The sequence below is a fragment of the Tachypleus tridentatus genome, chromosome 3, assembly GCF_004210375.1.
Source record: "Tachypleus tridentatus isolate NWPU-2018 chromosome 3, ASM421037v1, whole genome shotgun sequence".
Classification (NCBI taxonomy): Eukaryota; Metazoa; Arthropoda; class Merostomata; order Xiphosura; family Limulidae; genus Tachypleus; species Tachypleus tridentatus.
The window spans coordinates 73,580,080-73,600,162 of record NC_134827.1 but is presented as its reverse complement, the minus strand read 5'-3'; the positions used below and the strand labels follow the sequence as shown (position 1 = coordinate 73,600,162).

The 20,083-nt window shown below is 33.0% G+C and overlaps 1 protein-coding gene across 3 annotated transcripts in view; it reads right to left on the bottom strand.

Moving 5' to 3' along the window:
• LOC143247177 (adenylate cyclase type 2-like) overlaps positions 1-20,083 on the bottom strand; it is a 75,184-nt gene that overhangs the window by 9,131 nt on the left and 45,970 nt on the right. For all 3 annotated transcript variants that reach the window (XM_076494820.1, XM_076494822.1, XM_076494821.1), the window contains 9 exons: positions 19,770-19,925; positions 19,398-19,456; positions 16,582-16,752; positions 14,419-14,503; positions 10,970-11,095; positions 8,329-8,424; positions 6,629-6,795; positions 5,685-5,766; positions 543-701 (listed from right to left, as the gene is read on the bottom strand). In XM_076494820.1, the coding sequence (XP_076350935.1) occupies positions 543-701; positions 5,685-5,766; positions 6,629-6,795; positions 8,329-8,424; positions 10,970-11,095; positions 14,419-14,503; positions 16,582-16,752; positions 19,398-19,456; positions 19,770-19,925 (1,101 nt within the window). The remainder of the gene's footprint in view (positions 1-542; positions 702-5,684; positions 5,767-6,628; positions 6,796-8,328; positions 8,425-10,969; positions 11,096-14,418; positions 14,504-16,581; positions 16,753-19,397; positions 19,457-19,769; positions 19,926-20,083) is intronic.

Here is a 20,083-nt window from a genome sequence, read left to right as displayed (position 1 = left end):
ATAGAAGAAACACCGTTTTTGATAGAGATACTGCTGTAAAAACAGAACAAACGTATTCAATAAATTAGGATTTTCACAATATCGTCTTTTCTGCATATATACAAGACACTATACTGATACATGACACTATTACACCAATACAAGACACTACTACACGTATACAAGACATTACTACACCTATACAAGATGCTATTACACGTTTACAAGACAATACTACACCTATACAAGGTACTACGACACGTATACATGACACTACTACACCCACGCAAGATAGTAATAAACATTATCAGGACAATACTAATCCTTTACAAAATATTTTATTATATACATAAAACACCGTCGTATTCACCCAAGACGCACTTGAAATACTTCAGTAAACTTTAGATTTTAAGAAAAGAATTCCTGCTTTAGAAACCGAATAAACTGATTCAGTGAGATCGGAACCTTTGTGGTGGAGATTCTCCAACTCTATGCTGTGTAGCAGTGTATATGTGTATGTATATATTTGTTGTATATCACTTTAGTTTCAAATACAACCTTACCTCTGACTTTTTGCTGTGTGGCAGAAAATGTTTTGTCACGTGACTGGGCAGCATATTTTCTAACAATAATTTGTTTATACTGCCCATTGTTTCCACCTCATCTTGTTCCACTCGGAGCTTGGCACGCCACAGAAAATCTGCCCTATACGTGTGTTCCATCTGGTGGTAAAATTATACACTTTCTAAAAATATGTTTTATATGGCAACATTTCTTGCAGTTATCAGGTTTTAAACACGCAGGAGCAATAATACAATACCTTAGTCTAGCAATATTTTATGACATCATATAAAATAAATTTAAAAAAATTAATTACAAGATTATAAGTCTTGGCTATAGAATTTTACGAATGACACTGCAAACCTTCATATATTTCATCACTGAAAATACTCGTGCGGTTACGAAGTGGACTGCGAAATTTCAATAATTTCAGTCCAGTACTAAACCATTTGATTAAAAAAATACCCAGTGTATACATACCAACACTATTTAACAAAATCTATAACTATTATCATAGTGCGTTAATAACGGGCTAACGTTAGATGAAAAATTATAAGTGCAAATGTGCCAGAAATCTGCTTAAGGTACAGTTTTAGAGGAAATAGCACCGACATCAAAAGCTGACAAGTGTTCTTCCTAGTTATACACGAAATAAAAGGCGTAAGACCAGTATGTAAATGAGAGAGAATTGGTCGGAACTCTGGATTTCGAGCCTATAACGTTCCGAAAAAATCTGCACTTTCATCGTCTACAGTTACTCTTTAATTACCAACAGTGTATGGATACCAGACGCAAATAGTAGTTTTAATAAACTCAGCCATTAATGGCAAAATTTGTTAACGTAAAAAGTAACAGTGAATACTATACTACTCTCGAAAGTAACTCGATGGTTAGTTACATCTTTATATGAAAACAAAGAAAGAGTTTACTTAGTTTACAACTGCTACAATTGTCGTAACACTCATCGTCTGATTTACTTCTCGAAGTACTTAGTTACTTATCATGCACTAGGAATATATTCACAGATTTTCCAAACAGCCAAATATGGCCTTGAGAGTAAAGATAACACAACGTGGCGTACACACACACACACACACACACACGAGTCCAGGTAATTTTTGTAGGTTTACCGGTTCTGTCCAGCTTACAGTAGAATAACAGCTTTATCTGTTGTAGCTACAATGTCTAAAACTTTCTAGCAGTAATTCCCAGTTGCACTAACTGTTTTAATGTTTTAGACAATACAACAGTCCTATTTGTCCTAGCTATAATCAATTATAGGCTTTTAAATGACCTGCTACTGGGACCACCACGTATATGCACTACAGTTCACCTTAGGGTTCTCTGAAAAATCTGTTCAAATCATTAGTCGTAAAGGGATCAAAAGAGGTTCTTATCCTTAGTCATATTAATTTGTAGGTCGAATTTGATGCTCTGGTCAATTTAACATCAGCAGATTAACCAAGACCTTAATTACTTTACGTTCCTGTAGACGGTCTTTGCTGGAGTGGAACTTACTGGTCCTAGAATAAATGATTTCATCGAACACCCAGATGACTGTTCCTATAGTTTTCTGTGTATCATACATCTATACAAGACTGCCCGTATAAATCCTCCCTTCGAACAATTAGACTGAAAGCGATTCTATGAAGTCTTCAGTACATTAAGAACAACTGTGCAAACAACAACTGAAATCTGTTCTTTGGTCCACATGGAGTTGTTTATGTCAAGTGGATCGTACTGTCTGTCTGTTGTTTAGCTAAAAATGTTATGACGTATTGGTGAACTTATCAATTTAAAGTTAAACAAGCGCATATCAAGTATCTTTACCAGTGAAAGGACAGTTTATATTTTGGGCTTTTTGTTACCTGTAGCTTACTTACACAGTTTTCTCAAGTATTTCAAACTTCTCCACTGAACAACAAACATATTACAGTTTTTATACCACCTCTCAACAACGTGGCAAAAATGCACGTTGGCTCTTGTGCAATACACACATTGGAGGAATCCGGTCTTTGTGTCACGCAAAATTTGATTGAAAACAACGTCACATCTTGGTTACATAATTGCGAAAATAAGTGTTTATGATGCTACATGCACAAACTCTTACATGCTGTATACTAAGCAGCGTTGAAGATAACGTTCGTCACTATACTCGAATATGCGCTGTCCTTCTAGTAATTCATGGTCACTGACTATCATGTCCTGCCTCTAGTAATTCATGGTCACTGACTATCATGTCCTGCCTCTAGTAATTCATGGTCACTGACTATCATGTCCTTCCTCTAGTAATTCATGGTCTCTGACTATCATGTCCTTCCTCTAGTAATTCATGGTCTCTAACTATCATGTCCTTCCTATGGTAACTGATACTTGAATGTAGTTTATAGCTGCATTATGTTCAGTTTCTGAAACATTCACCAAAAAAGACGATTTATCGGTTTGAGGCAAGAGAATCAGTTTTATCTACCATGTTATGATCCCGTAGCGTTGTATACACACCTTTGAGTTTTTTTTAAACTCATTAGCAATTTCAGTAACAGTCGAATAATGAAGGACGTAGCATACAAATAACGTAAAACATCACATATTACTACACTTCTGAAGAGCTAATTTTAGTTTACAATCACTGGTATAAATATACAGGACGAGCTGACAGTGTTGTTGAGGGCTATCGAATAACTCAGTGACAAAGAAGACACCATTTAGTGTTTGATCCATCTAAAATGAGGACAATTTAGAGTCAGGCAGGGAAACAATTTCCACAACAAAGAGAAATGGACCACAAAATACAGATAATATGAACAAACATTAAGAAAACTGCAAACTTTCTTCTTAATTACACGCTTAATCCGATTTTTGTTAACTACTGCAGTCTTTATAAGACTAATTGACACTCTATCTCTGCTTATTGAATTATTAGAAAAATTCCGTTCGTATTTCCTGTCTTATATAGGACGCCACGAGTGTTTGTTTTTACTAAGAGAACAGAATTCTGACTGCTTTAGTGTTTCAAGAAGCAGAACTCAAATCAGCTAACATCGACAGAATAACAATCGTCTAAGTGTATATGTATGGTATTTACAATAAATGCTGGGTACAGCAGGTAAAATATCAATAATACTAAATAGGAGGCTTAGACTCAACCATAAAAGTGAGGCGGACAATAGCAAAGCACGTTCTGGGCAAGACATTCTTCAGCTTATAGAACTATATTACAATTAGAGATTCCATTGAGACTTTCCACAACAAAGTTTTAGTATCCACAATAAATACAATGGAAGAGTTCTAGTCTTCACAGTGTTTAGGTAAACAATGTTCTAGTCTTGTTTTTTGTTTGTTTTTTGAATTTCGCACAAAGCTACTCAAGGGCTATCTGTGCTAGCCGTCCCTAATTTAGCAGTGTAATACTAGAGGGAAGGCAGCTAGTCATCACCATCCACCGCCAACTCTTGGGTTACTCTTTTACCAACGAATAGTGGGATTGACCGTCACATTATAACGCCCCCACGGCTGAAAGAGCTAGCATGTTTGGTGCGACGGGGATGCGAAGCTGTGACCCTCAGATTACGAGTCGCACGCCTTAACACGCTTGGCCATGCATGTTCTAGTCATCCCAGTGTTTAAAGCGACAAAATTCTAGTGTTCCCAGTCTTTACAAATACAATTTTTCAGTCTTTACAGATACAAATTTCTAGTCTTCCTAGTGTTCACTGAGACACTTAGTCTTAGAAATGTTTTCAAGTAAAGAGATGTTTATGCTTACAGTTTTTTAATTTTATATAATAAGCTGTAGCCTATTTAACCGTTAACATGCTCAGTAAGTATAAACAATCTTATATCCACAGTATTTTTTTAACATTTCACAACAGTTTCATAATTCTCGTCCTCGCGTGTCTTTAGACAACAAATTCATCTGAAATGTTAAAACTTGTGTTTGAAAATATATGTAAATATTAATTTATTTTTTGGAAATATAACTGTTATTTCTAATGTCCTCTATTTACAAAAGGAGTCACTTTCTAATTGACATTTTTTTTCTTTAGAAATTTGTGACATCGAGCAAGAGCCAATTGTATTAATTTTATACACTTTCAGAACAGCATACATAACTCACACATTATGAAGGGACAGCTGATAGTAAGGTTTAAATAATTTTGACCTACATGGCGCAATCTATAGTAATACTTTGTTTCCTTGATCTAATTATGAGTTATTTAAGTGGTCTGTAAAACTATTTATATTATAGAAATTTTCTATAAAAAGTGTCTTCCAACTGCTCTCAGATGAGTCACGTGGCCAAATAAAACTAGGTCGCTATGAGAGGAAAATTGGAATAAAAAGAACAGAAGTGTATTTGAAGAGGTCTGTTTATTTAAATTTCAGCCACTAATTTATAAAGTCAATTATTTCGTTCCAGACAACGCAACATCTCTACAAAAACTTCATTATATTCATACCCTCATGTGGGCAACGTCTTTCTTTTCTTGTTTATAGCGACATCTCTTGATTTGTAATATAATTAAATTAATTTTCCTTTTTTTTTTAAACAAAAGGTGTTATTTTCTCTTTGTAAAAAACCTGTGTGAAACTAATGTAATATGTTTAACACTAATAATACTTCAGTCGTCTCTTTTTTTTTATGTCAACAGAACCTATAAACCATATCCAACATAGAGTCACATGACACCAGTTCAAATAGCGAATGTAATATAAAGTTTAATAGTGTGTTATATTAAAATGTCTGTAGTTGGAATAAAATATCATAAAGTAAAGAAAGCGATATAAGTAATAAACAAACTGTGTCGAAATATCATGTAGTATGATTGGGTAAGGTTTCTCAGGAAATAAACGGGCCTCCTAAGAATGCATGCGCTACCTGGTGGTAATTAAGATAATGAGATATGAAAATAATATTTTAATAAATATATCAAAACTAAATATATATGTATTTTTAATATGATTATTTTTTTTATTTCTCTTGGTATTATGCACAAAACTACACAAAGGGCTATCTTTGTTTTACTCAACACGGGTATCGAAATCCGGTTTCTAGCAGTATAAGTCTACAGACATACTACTGCATAACTAGTGGCAGTTTAATAAAAAAAAACATTCAGAAGAAAAAATATATATAGCCTTACCTGTCGATCCAATACATGCAAAAGCACAAGGAAGAACACCAAAAATATGTTGATATGCAGGTAGAGAGGTATCTCAGTCAATCTGAAATAAACAACAACAAACAAACAAAAGATTGACTCTTAAAAAAAATCAAAACAAAAAAGAAAAAACAATACACACGCTCACTGACACAACTAAAGTTTTGACGTAGAGTGTTCTCATTTGGTATTACAACTGATTGATTATTTGGGAAGTTCGTGTATGGAATGATTTCAGCTACTCCTTCACAGAAAGAAAAAGTGTTGTCGTTTCTAATCAAATTACATAAAAGATTGAGATAGTACTTATACAATTTGGTACTTTAAGATTCTAATGAAACGACATTGGAAAAAATAAGAGCACTTCTCTCTCGGTCAAATTACCTATGGTTAAATGCCATTAGGCCTAGAGTGTGGCAGAAGAAAAGGGTAAAGGGCTCCACTAAATACTAGGAGAAACTTGCTGGATTCATATCTGACATCGCTTACGTTTCCGTTAATAAAGTTCAAGTATTAGCATTGGCTGACTTTATGACAGATTTATATTAATGCTCAACCAAAGATATTTTTGTTGTGTTTTTATTACTCCACGACCAACATGAAAAACTCAGTTCTTAACTCCGGATTTCAATAAATAATAGTTTACTTTCTTTTTATGTTATATAATAATCAGAACAAATGATCATAATAAAAACATTTACGGTTAAATACATTTTTGCCCATTTCTCATTATTTCTCCACGGCAGCTTACAATCACAGGTGTGTAAAAATGACATTTCATTTCACATCCATGATTTTTAGTTGCAATGAATAAATGATAAGAAATATATACAAAAAAAGTACATACAATTTGCAAGCCTATTGGCTGCCACTAATTCGCTGTCTCCGGCGTCTAATCCGAAATCAATTTTCATTTATTTGCTTACCCGTAATCTTGTTCCAAGGGTTTACCAAATAAATCAGATCTAACAAACACAAAGATGACTGCAAACGCTGTTATTCCACTAACCATGGACACGAATTTCAATAGGAAGTTTACCCTTAGAAAAACAGATACCACAGTCAGAGAAAGTACTGCCGTAAACTGGTGGTACTGAAACAGAATACAACACATTATTGTAGTAAAGTAAAACAAAACACACGATACTTGTTATATGTACTTCTATAATTATCTTAAGAAAAATAAGCCTTATAATTGTTATATATGATTCTTTCATCGTTTTGATAATAACAGTAATACATCTGATATTTATTACTATGGTTCAATCATTTTAATAATCATACACCGATACTTGTTACATGAACTTACATTTAACAGTAATATAAATATATATTTATATATTTTTAGAGAAAATTAATACTGTTAAAGTTAAGTAAATTAAAACAAAATTAAAATGATGGACTGCGATAAAAACAGTAAATCCAAACCTCTGACTAATTATATTAGTTTGTTATAACCAAAAATAAGCCGAAACAAAAATAAAAAAAAAATAAAAATGCTGCACTAATTGAAAGGATCCTAGGGTACAAACTATAATGTGGGATATAAAATTACCCTAGGTTTTGGAGGTGACTGAAGAAGTAGGACCCACATCGTGGTGGGGATACACTGTCTCTCAGTCTCAACTTCCATTTGCCAATCTCAGATAACAAAACAAAATAAAGAAATAGCAATAGAAATTAAAATTAGAGATGTAGAAATAGAAATTAGGAGAGCGAGATGTGGGTGCTCAAGCCCACAACGTTCCGCATCTATATTACCCTTTGTATATATATATTAGTGAAATTAAATAAATATATTTAAATGAAGTTAAATAAGTAAACAAAATCATGAGGAAGAACTGCGTTAAAAACAGCAAATGTCAACCTCTGATTAATTATATTATAACCGTAATTTTTAAGCCAGAACAAAATACATTAAAATTAAACAAAATACGCTGCGTTTGTTTTAAAAAAAATGTTAATCTAAGAACTTGGCACTATTTTATGCATCATGATTCGCATATAAAAGCACGACAGTCACAGTAGACTAAGTATATTGATATAATTCAAAGTTGTGTTAGTTAGTGCCTCTACCATAGTGGGGGCAGGAATGCTAACTTCAAGAGATATGTTACATCTTACTTGCCCCCAAATGGTGGTATCTTGTTTCCTTAATTTTTGTTTTTATCTTTTTCTTATTCTTATTTGAACTTATGAGAGCAGTCACCTTCCCACAACTGTTTGCAGGTAGTGAAGGGTGATACAGATGTGGGACGTTGTGGGCTTAAGCACCCACATCTCGTTCTCCTAATTTCTAGTCTAATTGTGCCTATTTCTGATGTGAGACTGGCGAATTGGAGGTTAAGACTGATAGACGGTGTATCCCCATCACAATGTGGGTCCTACTTCCGCAATCACCTTCAAAACCTAGGATACGTTTTAGAATCCCACGTTGTAACTTGTACCCTAAGATCTTTTTTTTTTTTAAATGTAGTGTATTTTCTTTATTTTTAATGTGTTTTGTTTTGGCTTTAAAATTATGTTTGTAATATATATATATATATTGTTACTTTACTTCCTACACCTATTCTAGCATGTAATGAGTTACATTTGTACGAAAAGAAAGACAGTAAGTTTAACACACCTGATAAAGACTACATGGTGTAGCTTGACTTTCATATTGAGTAGAAACATTGCCCACTAAATTCACGTGTATTTCATAATTTAACGGGCACAGCACCTAGAAAAAAAAATATATTAAACGCTATAATACATTGAATCTTTGAAACAGAGCTAGTGTGATATGCGTTTTACCTTTGTATACGTAAAAGGTGAAGAAAAAATCTAATATCTTCAGGTATTTTGCTTTTTATGTACATGTATATGTCTTGCATAAATTAAGCGTCTTCCCAGTAAACCTGTTATAGAACTGTAAATATAAACTAGTATTATTAAAACGAATGTACCATAGAAGCTTGACCCTGCGACTGTGTTTACTTCAGGGGTGGGGCAACTCCTTTATAAGGAGTTATTTGTGGAAATTAAGATAACTTGGGGGTTTGTTTGTTTAAAATGTTATTTTAAATATTTGTTAACGTGTATAATGTAAGTGTTTAGGCCTAATGTTAATTGAAATTGTAGGGTTACATTGGTCTTGGACTTGATTTTCCCCTGTGGTTCTATACAAATACTCTTTTGTAACCCCAGTAACTAGTTACAGTGTAACTGTAAAGTAAAAGCCTACCATTAATAAGTTACGATGTATACAATTATCGTGAACAAAGATCTACTTTATTTGTTCTTTTATGTCATTTTCCTGCTTTTACTATTTGTTTTGTTTTTTTGAAACGACACTTTATATGACATTTTCGGAACATAAGTTTTGCGGGTACTTTATTCTTATCCGTCGGATATCAGTATACCTGAATACCATATATACAATGAATTGTAAGTAGTACATGTCAAGGGCAGTTTACAAATAGACATTTGTAAGCTATTTATCAAATCATTAGCAAGGTACTAGACAATCAATTTGTATTATGTGCTATAAAAGGAAGAAGTTCAGAGTAAACCTTAAGTGTTTTCTTAAGTGGAAGTGAACTTCAAGTAAACATTGAACATTTTGTAAACTTTAAACCATAATCTACTAAAATAGAATTGAATTTCTAAGTGAACTACAGAAAGTTATGAAACTTGAAGTAGGTTTCTAAAATGGGAGAGAATTTCCAAGGGAACTAAAATGGGTTTGTTTTGAATTTCGTGCAAGCTACACGAGGGCTATCTGCGCTAGCCGTTCCTAATTTAGTAGTGTAAGACCAGAGGAAAGGCAGCTAGTCATCACCGCCCACCGCCAACTCTTAGACTACTCTTTTACCAACGAATAGTGGGATTGACCATCACATTATAACGCCACCACGGCTGAAAGGGCGAGCATGTTTGGTGCGACGGGATTCGAATATATATATCTACACTATGTATGGTGTTTTCAATTTTCTTTAGAATTTACGTGAGAAATACTGGAAGTAGCACTGTCTTTTCAGGGCATTAACTTATACATACGAGATAACCATCTGACCTCTAGTGTACATTATAAAGAAATAGATTCACATATTTACTTTTCAAATCATCTCAACCGTGCAGTAATACAACATCAATATCCACAGTTTCTACATCTACGTAAATTGTGTAGCGACAATAATGATTGCAAACCAAAACCAACAGACATGAAAACTTTTCTAAAAGACACTCAAACACTCAGGAGTGAATACTCAATCCTATAAAAAAACAAAAACAAACATCGAGCGTATTCCAAATGCATTAAAATGTCGTCACATCAGAAAAAAGATAAAATATACTGTAATAAAGAATTACACTATACTTACTGAAACGTGGCACTGTGTTTTCAAGAACCGATGGCTTATTACTTACATACATGACACAAACCTAAAAGGCACTCTCGTACACAGTAACTTATATACTGTAATAAAGAATTACACTATACTTACTGAAACGTGGCACTGTGTTTTCAAGAACCGATGGCTTATTACTTACATACATGACACAAACCTAAAAGGCACTCTCGTACACAGTAACTTAACAACGACAACAAAAATAAAATAAAAATACGAGATAGTCCAGGCACTCTAACATGTAGACAAAACCATACAAATACGAAGAAAGAAAAAAAAAGGCTTTCCACTAACAATAGATTTATCTGCATATTTATATATACTGTCTTACAATGCCACTTCCGAACGATTTTTATGTGTTCCGTTTGTTTGTTTTGGATTTACACGAGGGCTCTGTGCAGCCGTCCCTAATTTAGCAGTGTATAGAGGGAAGGCAGCTAGTCATCACCACCCACCGCCAACTCTTGGGCTACTCTTTTACCAACGAATAGTGGGATTGACCGTTACATTATACACCCCACGGCTGGGAAGGCGAACGCGGGCGCGAACCCGCGACCCTCGGATTACGAGTTGCACGCCTTACGCGCTTGGCCATGCCAGGCCTATGTGTTCCGTAATGACAATTACCAAAACAACAACCTAAGAGGTTTACTAGTGTAAGTACTCAAAACATTGTTTACAAGAATGTTACCTTATAACTATATAACAATTAACGTCTTGGTTAACCAACAAATCATACTTGATGAACAATAAAATTAAAATAATCACTGACCACATTTTTTTTTTTTTAAATCATAACATAGCTCTCAAAAAAAAAAAGTCTGTAATAATTTGTAAGAATCGAACAATATAGTATAAGTTATCAATACTTCTTACCGTATTTAAGAGACCAGCGACGAAGATAACTGATGTTATAAGTAAAAAGATGACAACTCTGAGAAGAACATTTTTCGTTGGATCAGTTTTGATACAGCTTGAAGTGGCTCTAACATGATTAAAATTCTGGTGATGAAGACAAATAAGAGGGACAAATACTTAATGTTTTATTTTTCAGTTAAATTGAAAATATTTGTTACGTAAACAATACAACCAGAAAAACAAAGAAACAAAGTGTAGTACAGTATTTATTACCATTGCGTTATAACGAATATAAAGCACCAAACTGGTGTTTACTTTATAGTACAATGGATATAAAACAGTCTATAGTTCACCATACGTCACAACTATACTAAAACAATATACAGAATTATACTGTAGTACAATACTGGTGATAAGTATCTTACAACAATATAATTCACTACATTGTAGTACACCTATCAGTTACAATTACCTTACAATAATATAAACCCTATATTGTAGTACACTATCAGGTGCAATTATACTATAACAAATACAACACAATGAGCAACTGTACTATAGAGTACAATATTTGTTATCATTACAACGAATATAAAACAATATAAATTCCAGTACATTATTTGCTAATATTACATCACAACCGATATAAAGTACCACATTGTACTACAATACTTGTCACCATCACATTACAATAAATATCTTTACATTACTATGAGGCAGCAAATTTAATTTAGCGGGATTGTGTTATTATTCTTACTTGCTGGGGTACCTGTACCCTGGATGGACGTTATATAATTTCAAGATTAATGAAATGTTATCTTAGGACACAAAGGGCTGTTTCCTTTACAGAAATTAAAAGAACAAACAAACTAAAACGCCTATAAGAACAGTAGAATACAAAATGTAAAACCGTAAATTTGCACGTACCTCTTCATGGGCCCAGCAAACCTTTATGCTAAATTATGTGAATATCCATCAACAGAGACGAAGTAGTAGTAAAAGACCCCGCAAAAACACTCAATAAAACCCCAAAATGCAAAACTGAAAATCTTTGTGTATTTTCCCAAGGACCTAATGAACCTTCATCCCAAATTTGGTGGAGATCCATCCACACCCTACGAAGTATTTACTTGGGCATACAACAGACAGTACTATTATATTTATGGAGATGGTGTCAGCGCATTAGATTTGCGTGTGACGTATTCATGACGTCATATTTGCACCATGCGAATGGAGAAAAATAAAGTTCTCCATGAAGGGAAACGGAGATAAAACGGGAAAATCGTGAGCCCCATTACAAATCTACATGCACACAGGATAAAAGAATTCTTGAAGTTGGGGGTTGCACGTCGCGTAATAAAAAGGTTTTTCCAGTATCATATAAGTAAGAGTTCCATTATAGTATGAAAATACTTCTTGTTTTCTCATGTTTAATGCTGGAAGGTTTTCGGCAGATATTAAAAGTTGCTTAATTTAATTATTCTATAGTACACAAGTTGTTATTTCTAAAGAAAACATATTCAGCGACAAATGTATTGATGAAATTATTATGATCTGATCGATAGAACAGCGACATTTATAAAAAAAATATCAAAGAACGGAGGTTAGTTTTAACCCGTCCAGTTTGGTCAGTTCAGCTTTGACCAGTCTATGTTACAACACGTTCGCATAATATGAGTTAATATTATTTATGTACTTTAATTTAAAAATAAATAAAATACTTTTTATCCCAGGAACCCAACTAAATAGTTTCCAGCTTATTTACAATGATAAACTGTCAAGATATATTGCCATATAAACGTTAAAATATGAATTTAGTTAACTTAATGGTGAAAAAAGAATTAAACAAGATGTACAAAGTATTTCAAGTTTACCTTGGGTCAACCTTCGTCTGGGTTTATACAAACGTTCTCTACTTTATTTTAATGAATGTTTTAGTACTCCTACCAGCCGTCTTGAGATACAAAGGTTGAGTGCATTATATTAAAATGTTTATGTCGTCATTTCCGGTCATGTTTTAACTGACGACCATACGTCTTAACATAGATATGAATTGTGTCGTTTTTCTAAACGGAGATCCTTCTTCATTATTTTATGTACTGTTGTTTGCAACATGTGGATGGCTTTCTTTACTGACCTTTATGTTCGTGGAATATCACCTGTTATAAAATATCCTACTTTGCTTACCATGACTGGGGTATAAATAGTAGCAGATCTCTTTGCGGATGATCGTGGTGCCCTATGCTGATCCACATTCCCTTTATTTTCCAATACCATTCGGTACAAGAGATATATTCATCATGGAAATTCTAAACTTACAAACTGAAAACATCTCCATATTTTGTGTGTATTAATATTTTGTGCCAGAAATGGTAGTCAGATACCTCTTCCAAAAGTGATCAACTTTCGGTGGCGTAACATTACGTATGTAACACCAGTCGATGTACTTATAATAATTAAAGGAAGTAAAACTTAAAACTTGTTTATTGTCAGATATACAGTTAACCTGGTGAAACTTTATGACTGTACATATTATACTTTATCTCGCAGATAATAAACAGTTTTAAAAAGGTACTTCTAATACATGTATTTACATTGCGACTGCATATTGGCTGTGGACATCACGGTTTAATACAATGTACTCAACCATTTGAGGCGACAAACTGGAGCTCTTCCACATACTGTTTATCAACTGGAAAAAGACTATTTGATTCTGCTAATAACTTGACAGCTGTAGTTAACTAATAATAATATGCAAAAACGGCTCGTTTTTTGTTAATAGAAGCTCATTATGCAATTATTTGACTTTAAATACATGTGACAATTATACAAGTATCAGATAGTTTAAAAATCACATTTAATTAAAAAATTATTGCTAAGTCGCTTCTTAGTTTTTTGACTGAAATAATGTTTTGTTGTTAAGTGCAAAGTTACATAATGGGCTATTTGTGCTTTGCCCACAAGGGGTGTCGAAATATTGTAACTTTGCAGACATATCACTGTGCTACTAGAGGGATGGGCTGAAACAATGAAATAATCTCGATACAATACGTAAAAATATATTGCTTGACCACAAACAGTCACAGAGTTTATTGCACTTCATCACCTTTAGATACAAAATACTATTGAAGTAAGGTCCTTATTAACAAGTAGCATTTTCTCAATATAGACTGAATATTGTTTGTTTTTGGAATTTCGCGCAAAGGTACACGAGGACTATCTACGCTAGCAGTTCCTGATTCAGCAGTGTAGGACTAATAGAAAAGCAATTAGTCATCACCACCCATCACCAACTCTTTGGCTACTCTTTTACCAACAAATAGTGGGATTGACCACATATTATAACGCCCTCACGGCTAAAAGGGCAAGCATTAGCTACTAATAGGTGTGGGAAAGTTAACCGCATTTATATATAAAGTTATAATTAAAATGTTTATTTATTTACCTATAAAACAAAGAAATCTTACCTGGAAATGCTGGACACATGAAAAGAGAGTAAGCGACCCCACTAACAGCACTGCAGACGTTAAAACACCAATAATTGGAAGAGTCCTGTTTTCAAATTAATTATTACAATTAATTAAGTTATTAAAATCTAAATTAACACAACAGTAAAATGAAAGTTCGTGATTAACCCAGTTCTGAAACTAGATATTGATTTCACTTATTGTTGACTAAATAAATATCTGATGGAAAAGAAATCTGTAATTGTATTGCCACATGTTTTTATTATTAAACGGGTTCTTTTGGAATATTTTGTAAATATAATGCCAAATCCAGTTCATGTAGCGATAACGAATTAATTCAGTTCATGAATAACATTGGCTACAGGGTATGATACTTGTAGGCCTAACTTTACAAACAACATTATAACAGAACCTCTTGCACGTAACTCGTTCGTAGTGGCATGCTCCTTCCAACAAACATTTAAATTAGAATATTTAAAAAAATAGCATACAACAACATTATATAGATTTTTCAAAACCATCACCCCAGTAGAAAATATTTTTAAATGGAATCTCGAGCAATATCTTGAAATATAAAATGACTTACTCATTATAAACGCATTAAGGTATTGTTGTTTTTTCGTTTTCGAAGGCTATCTGCAGTATAAATCAATTCTTGAGCTAGTATTCTACCAATAAATAGTGGGATTGACATTTACATTATAACGTCTTCATGGCTGAAAGGGCGAGCATGTTTGGTGGGATTTGAGATCGCGACCCTGAGATTATGAGTCGAACGTTCTAACTCATGGTGGGCATCACCTTGACGTGTTAACACTAAATTTAGTATACATCAAATATGTTTTATAGATAGATTTAAAAATTACTTAATATGAAACAAAACAGTGATTTTATATGATTGTTGTTATCTATATTTTCTAATACTGTAATTTATTTATGTCTTAAAAGGAACTGTTTTTTTTAAAGATGTAATGTGATCACAAGTTCACATTAGCCCTAGAAATATCTAAACAAGGATAGATTCTAAAAAACTAAGTGAAGAGTCAAGTTTGTTTTCGGTTGGGTTGAAAGTTAGTTGAGATGCAAAATATGTTAATTGAGTTAAAATACACTGGTTGGTTTGTTTAAACAATAACGCCATGAATCGGTGTTACCTGTTGTGCTACTTTGTACAAGTAAGTGGATTAATTGTACGTTAGTTCGTTTAGAAGTTATGCACAAGTTTACACAATAAACAATGTGTGCTCTGCCCACCATGGGTAACGAAACCCAGTTTCTAGCATTATAAGTCTGCAGACATTCCGCTGTGTCACTGAGGGACCATACATTAGTCGTAGTATTATTAATAGAGAGGATTAACTTCATCTGTAAATGTAAACCTACTATAAGTTACAAAGTACATACAACTGTGAATACGCATGAGATAAACTGGTTTCGCCCCATCAAGTGGATCGGACTTAGAATTATTTTCCGTAATAGTCTAAAAGAAACCGCCAAGAATGAAAGACGACACGACATTATTTTATGTTCATATAAATAAGTGTTTGTGAATGATTTTTTTATATAGAAAAGCCAAATCGGTTTATTTGTTGTGTTTACCGTAGGGAATCAAACCCCTGATTTTAGCGTTGTAATTCTGAAGACTTCTCGTTTGTCCATTGCATTAAAATGCTGTAATTAAAATATAATTTGGCGGTTCTCAACAGGTCAAATTACTCATCTTTTCCGCTTATGTGTTATTCATTTCGTTGTAGTTGCACTTATTTCATATTAAAAGGAAAACAAGTAGCTAGAAACTAGTTAGAAATATAACTTAGAACTATAATAAAATCTGAAACTCATACGTTTCTCGCCCAGAAAACAAAGATGGTTTTCCATTCCCGAGTTATTGACATATGAAAATTAAATTCAGATTTTTAAATTACAGAATAATTTCCGAAAAATATCAGTTTTTAATCTTAAGATTAAAAAAGTGATATTTATACGCAAATAAATCTACAATATAGTTTATTGTATTTAACTAATCATACAATTATTAGTTTACAGATATACAATAAAGAAATCTACTTCGAGATGTAAAAATAAAGCAATTATTTGAAACATAATAACAGATTTTACGACAAAACACTTGTTGCACAAAATCACAATTCTATGTATACGTACAAAGGCAACGTCAGTATTTGAATAATACAGCTGCAGATAAAAAGTGCACTAGCGCATGCCATGTACAAACGGAAATGCGTGTTATGTTGACTTTGGTAGTGAGATTCCAGGTCCTGCTTGGTAAATCTGAGAAAAATAGGGTTGATGTCTTCCGTTGAACTCACACATTGGCTGAGAATAAAAAAAAGGTGGAATTTTACTTTTAGAAAGGTCGTGTTTAATAGAAGAACACGTTTACAAATATGACATTCAACTATAGAGAGAATTAAAAATGTTTTAAGACATGCGGAATGTGAACGGTTTATTGGTTTAGTGTATATTTTTCTCCGTATTCACATTTTGTAAGACATTATTTTTTGTACTGAGTTGTATTTTTCAATAACTATAATTTCTTAGTAGCACAGTATTTCTAAAATCTAAACGTGCACACTAAAATACCTAGAAACACACGAAAATAACTAATCATTTTTGGAAATGAAGGTGAAATTGTGATGTTTTTTGTGTATAATTGTTTCTCATGACATATGACACTCTTGAGAGTGTCGTGAAGGTGTCTTTCACTTAGGATATTACGTAGATGGTTACTACAGTGTTGCATACTATACTCACACGCCACCCACACTAGTGAATTCTTCAGTTTGCTCTAACCACCCACTACTTCTTTTCCTTAGAACTGAGAAGTTGTATAAATCTCAGATGATTGTTTTGTATTTTATACTGTTTGAAAAAATAAACTACATATCACAATCCGGAATATGATGTTATTACTCTGAGGAGTATTAAAGCCAGCCTGATAGAAAAACAACAATAGAAAACGTGGTTCACATAGTATGATAAAATAAACTATTTATTTAAAACTAGTTTGATTTTACAATATTTCTAGCATTCTATTATAAGATTAAAAACAATAAATCTACAGTTCTTCAGTACATAGTGGATTGAAAAATTACCATTTTCAGTGCCGGATTTACCATGAGGCCTCAGGCCCTCTACCAGGTTGTTTTTTTTATATTAATATTATGAAATGTAAACAGTTAGGCTAAACCGCTTTTTATTTCTCATTACAGCTACCGTACTGTCAAAATCTTTAGTGCGATTTTCGTCGCCTGGTCGTTTTGATGATTTTGAACAATCAGGACCTAAAAAAAAATAGTACATCAGAATACAGTGTACAACACGAGCGCATTGGTTGTAGTGATGTCAAATTAGGTCTGTTAGATTATGTCAAAGGTAAATAAGTACAACAGAGTCAAATAGATCACTTTAGAACTTTTAGTTTCATACACATTATCGATTATCTTGTGCAAAAACTTGGAAAGAGAATTGAGGTTTATTCTTATGTGACGAAACATTTCAGGTTTTTTTGGATGATAATGTCTCTAACTGATAATACATTTCAGATGATAATGTTTATTCTAACTGATAATACATTTCAGAAAATCTGAAATAGATTACCGTCAAAATGCTGAAATTATTCTAAATGGTCCAATTGATCAAGTGATGTCTCTGAAGTTTGCCCAAGAAAAACGATGAATTATCTTTCTTTAACTTAAAAATTTCTCAAATTATAGAATGCATTTTTTCAAAAGCAGAAAAGCTTACACTTAAGAATTATAAGAATGACTGGTAGATGGCTACATTCTCACTGTTATTTCAGATATCACTAGTTCTGATAATTACATTTACAGAAGATCTTGAAATGTCTTTTCTTCAGTTTTAATTGTTTAGTTATATTCCTATAATCTCTCAGCATTGTTAAAATTGAGATTAAATATCTATATATCCAAACATGTTACAAAAATACACAGGCTTTCATAGGATGTCCTAACTTTTTTCACATGACTATATAGTAAAATATAGATATAAGACGTTTCTCTTCCAAAATATTATGAATTTGAATGGGGGTAAAGGTCTCCATAGATTTAAATCCAGACCTGGCCATTGCATCATTGATAGATTGTTTTCATGCACTAGGGGACATTAAATTAGACTATTTTCTTTGTGCATCTTTGATTTAAACTACTTATCGGAACTTAATAAGTGCGTTTTTAGTTGCGACTATTATATTAAAACTTAATATGTCTTTCAATGTAACTACTTTATTGGAACATAATGAAAGTGTCTTTCAATGTGATTATTTTATTATAACTTAATAAACGTGTCTTTGGCAGCGACTGTTATATGTTTGGCAAGAGTTATCGAGAATTAATTATATTTAAAGTGTATGTGAAGGATCTCGATACACAATAGATAAGAACTTACTGACTGCTGAGGATAAACAAGATATACCGTGTTACACCAAATGACATAAGAGATATGAGCTTACAGCTGATGATTCACAAAAGCTATAGATGATACGTAGAGATAAGTGTTTGATAATGACACATGATAAACGAATTAAGGTGTTACCCACACCTGACGACATAGGAAATATGGACTCACAACTGATGTTACAAATAAGAAAAGGAATTATAACTGACGATACACGAGATATAGGTTCTTATTGAGAGCTGATGATATACAACAGATAATGACTTAGTAATAACAGGTGATACACATTAGATAAGGACTTAGTGGCAACTGGTGATACACGAGAGATTATAACAGTTGTAACTGGTGATATACGAAAGATAAGGATTTATACAATTTAATACACAAGGGGCAAGTACTTATAGGTGGTGATACACAGGAGGTAAGAATTTGCAGGTGTGATAAACAAGAATTAAGGATTTACGGGTGGTGATACACAAGAAGTAAGGATTTACAGGTGGTGATACACAAGAGGTAAGGATTTTGTGACAAATGATGATACTTACCGACAGTTGAAAACGTTGCTAGAACCAGGTAAAATGTTACCCTCGATTAACGCTAGACTCTAAAACGAAAAGATCCATCAAGATTGTGTAAAATTATTGTGAACAACTCAGTAAAATATTTATCGAAGTAATAGAATAATAAATAAAACTGTGAAAAAGGTAATTGATTATTTTTTTGTGATGTCATAGCATTACTATGAATGTTGATTATAGTCACATATTGACCATTAGTCAATATTAAGTCTTTTAAACTGTGGATTAATAACACAGTAATAATCTGTTGTTTATAAACTTGTGTTTGACGCTATTTCTAACTGTATAAATAATATTTAAGATGATAATTCTACTTAACTGAAAGTTCGTATTTCTTACCGTCACTCCAATACTTTTGGCAAGTTCTGTTTCAGACATATTAGAGAAAGGTAAATCTGCTCCCCAACATTCGACAGACTTGCTCATTTTAGTCATGGACTTAGGTCTGACCAGGACACTTCTCCTTTTGGTCGTAACCCCATCACAGTTATCAGTCTAGGATAAGAACCACATAACAGGTAGTGAATCAGACGTGTATTAACACACATTAAAAGAAAGTTCCATACTTTACGAACTGCAAATGACATGAAGTTAAGAACTGAAGTGAAAGAAGAAAGTTGCTATCCAGTTTGTTGTCATTATGTTTGTAAGTT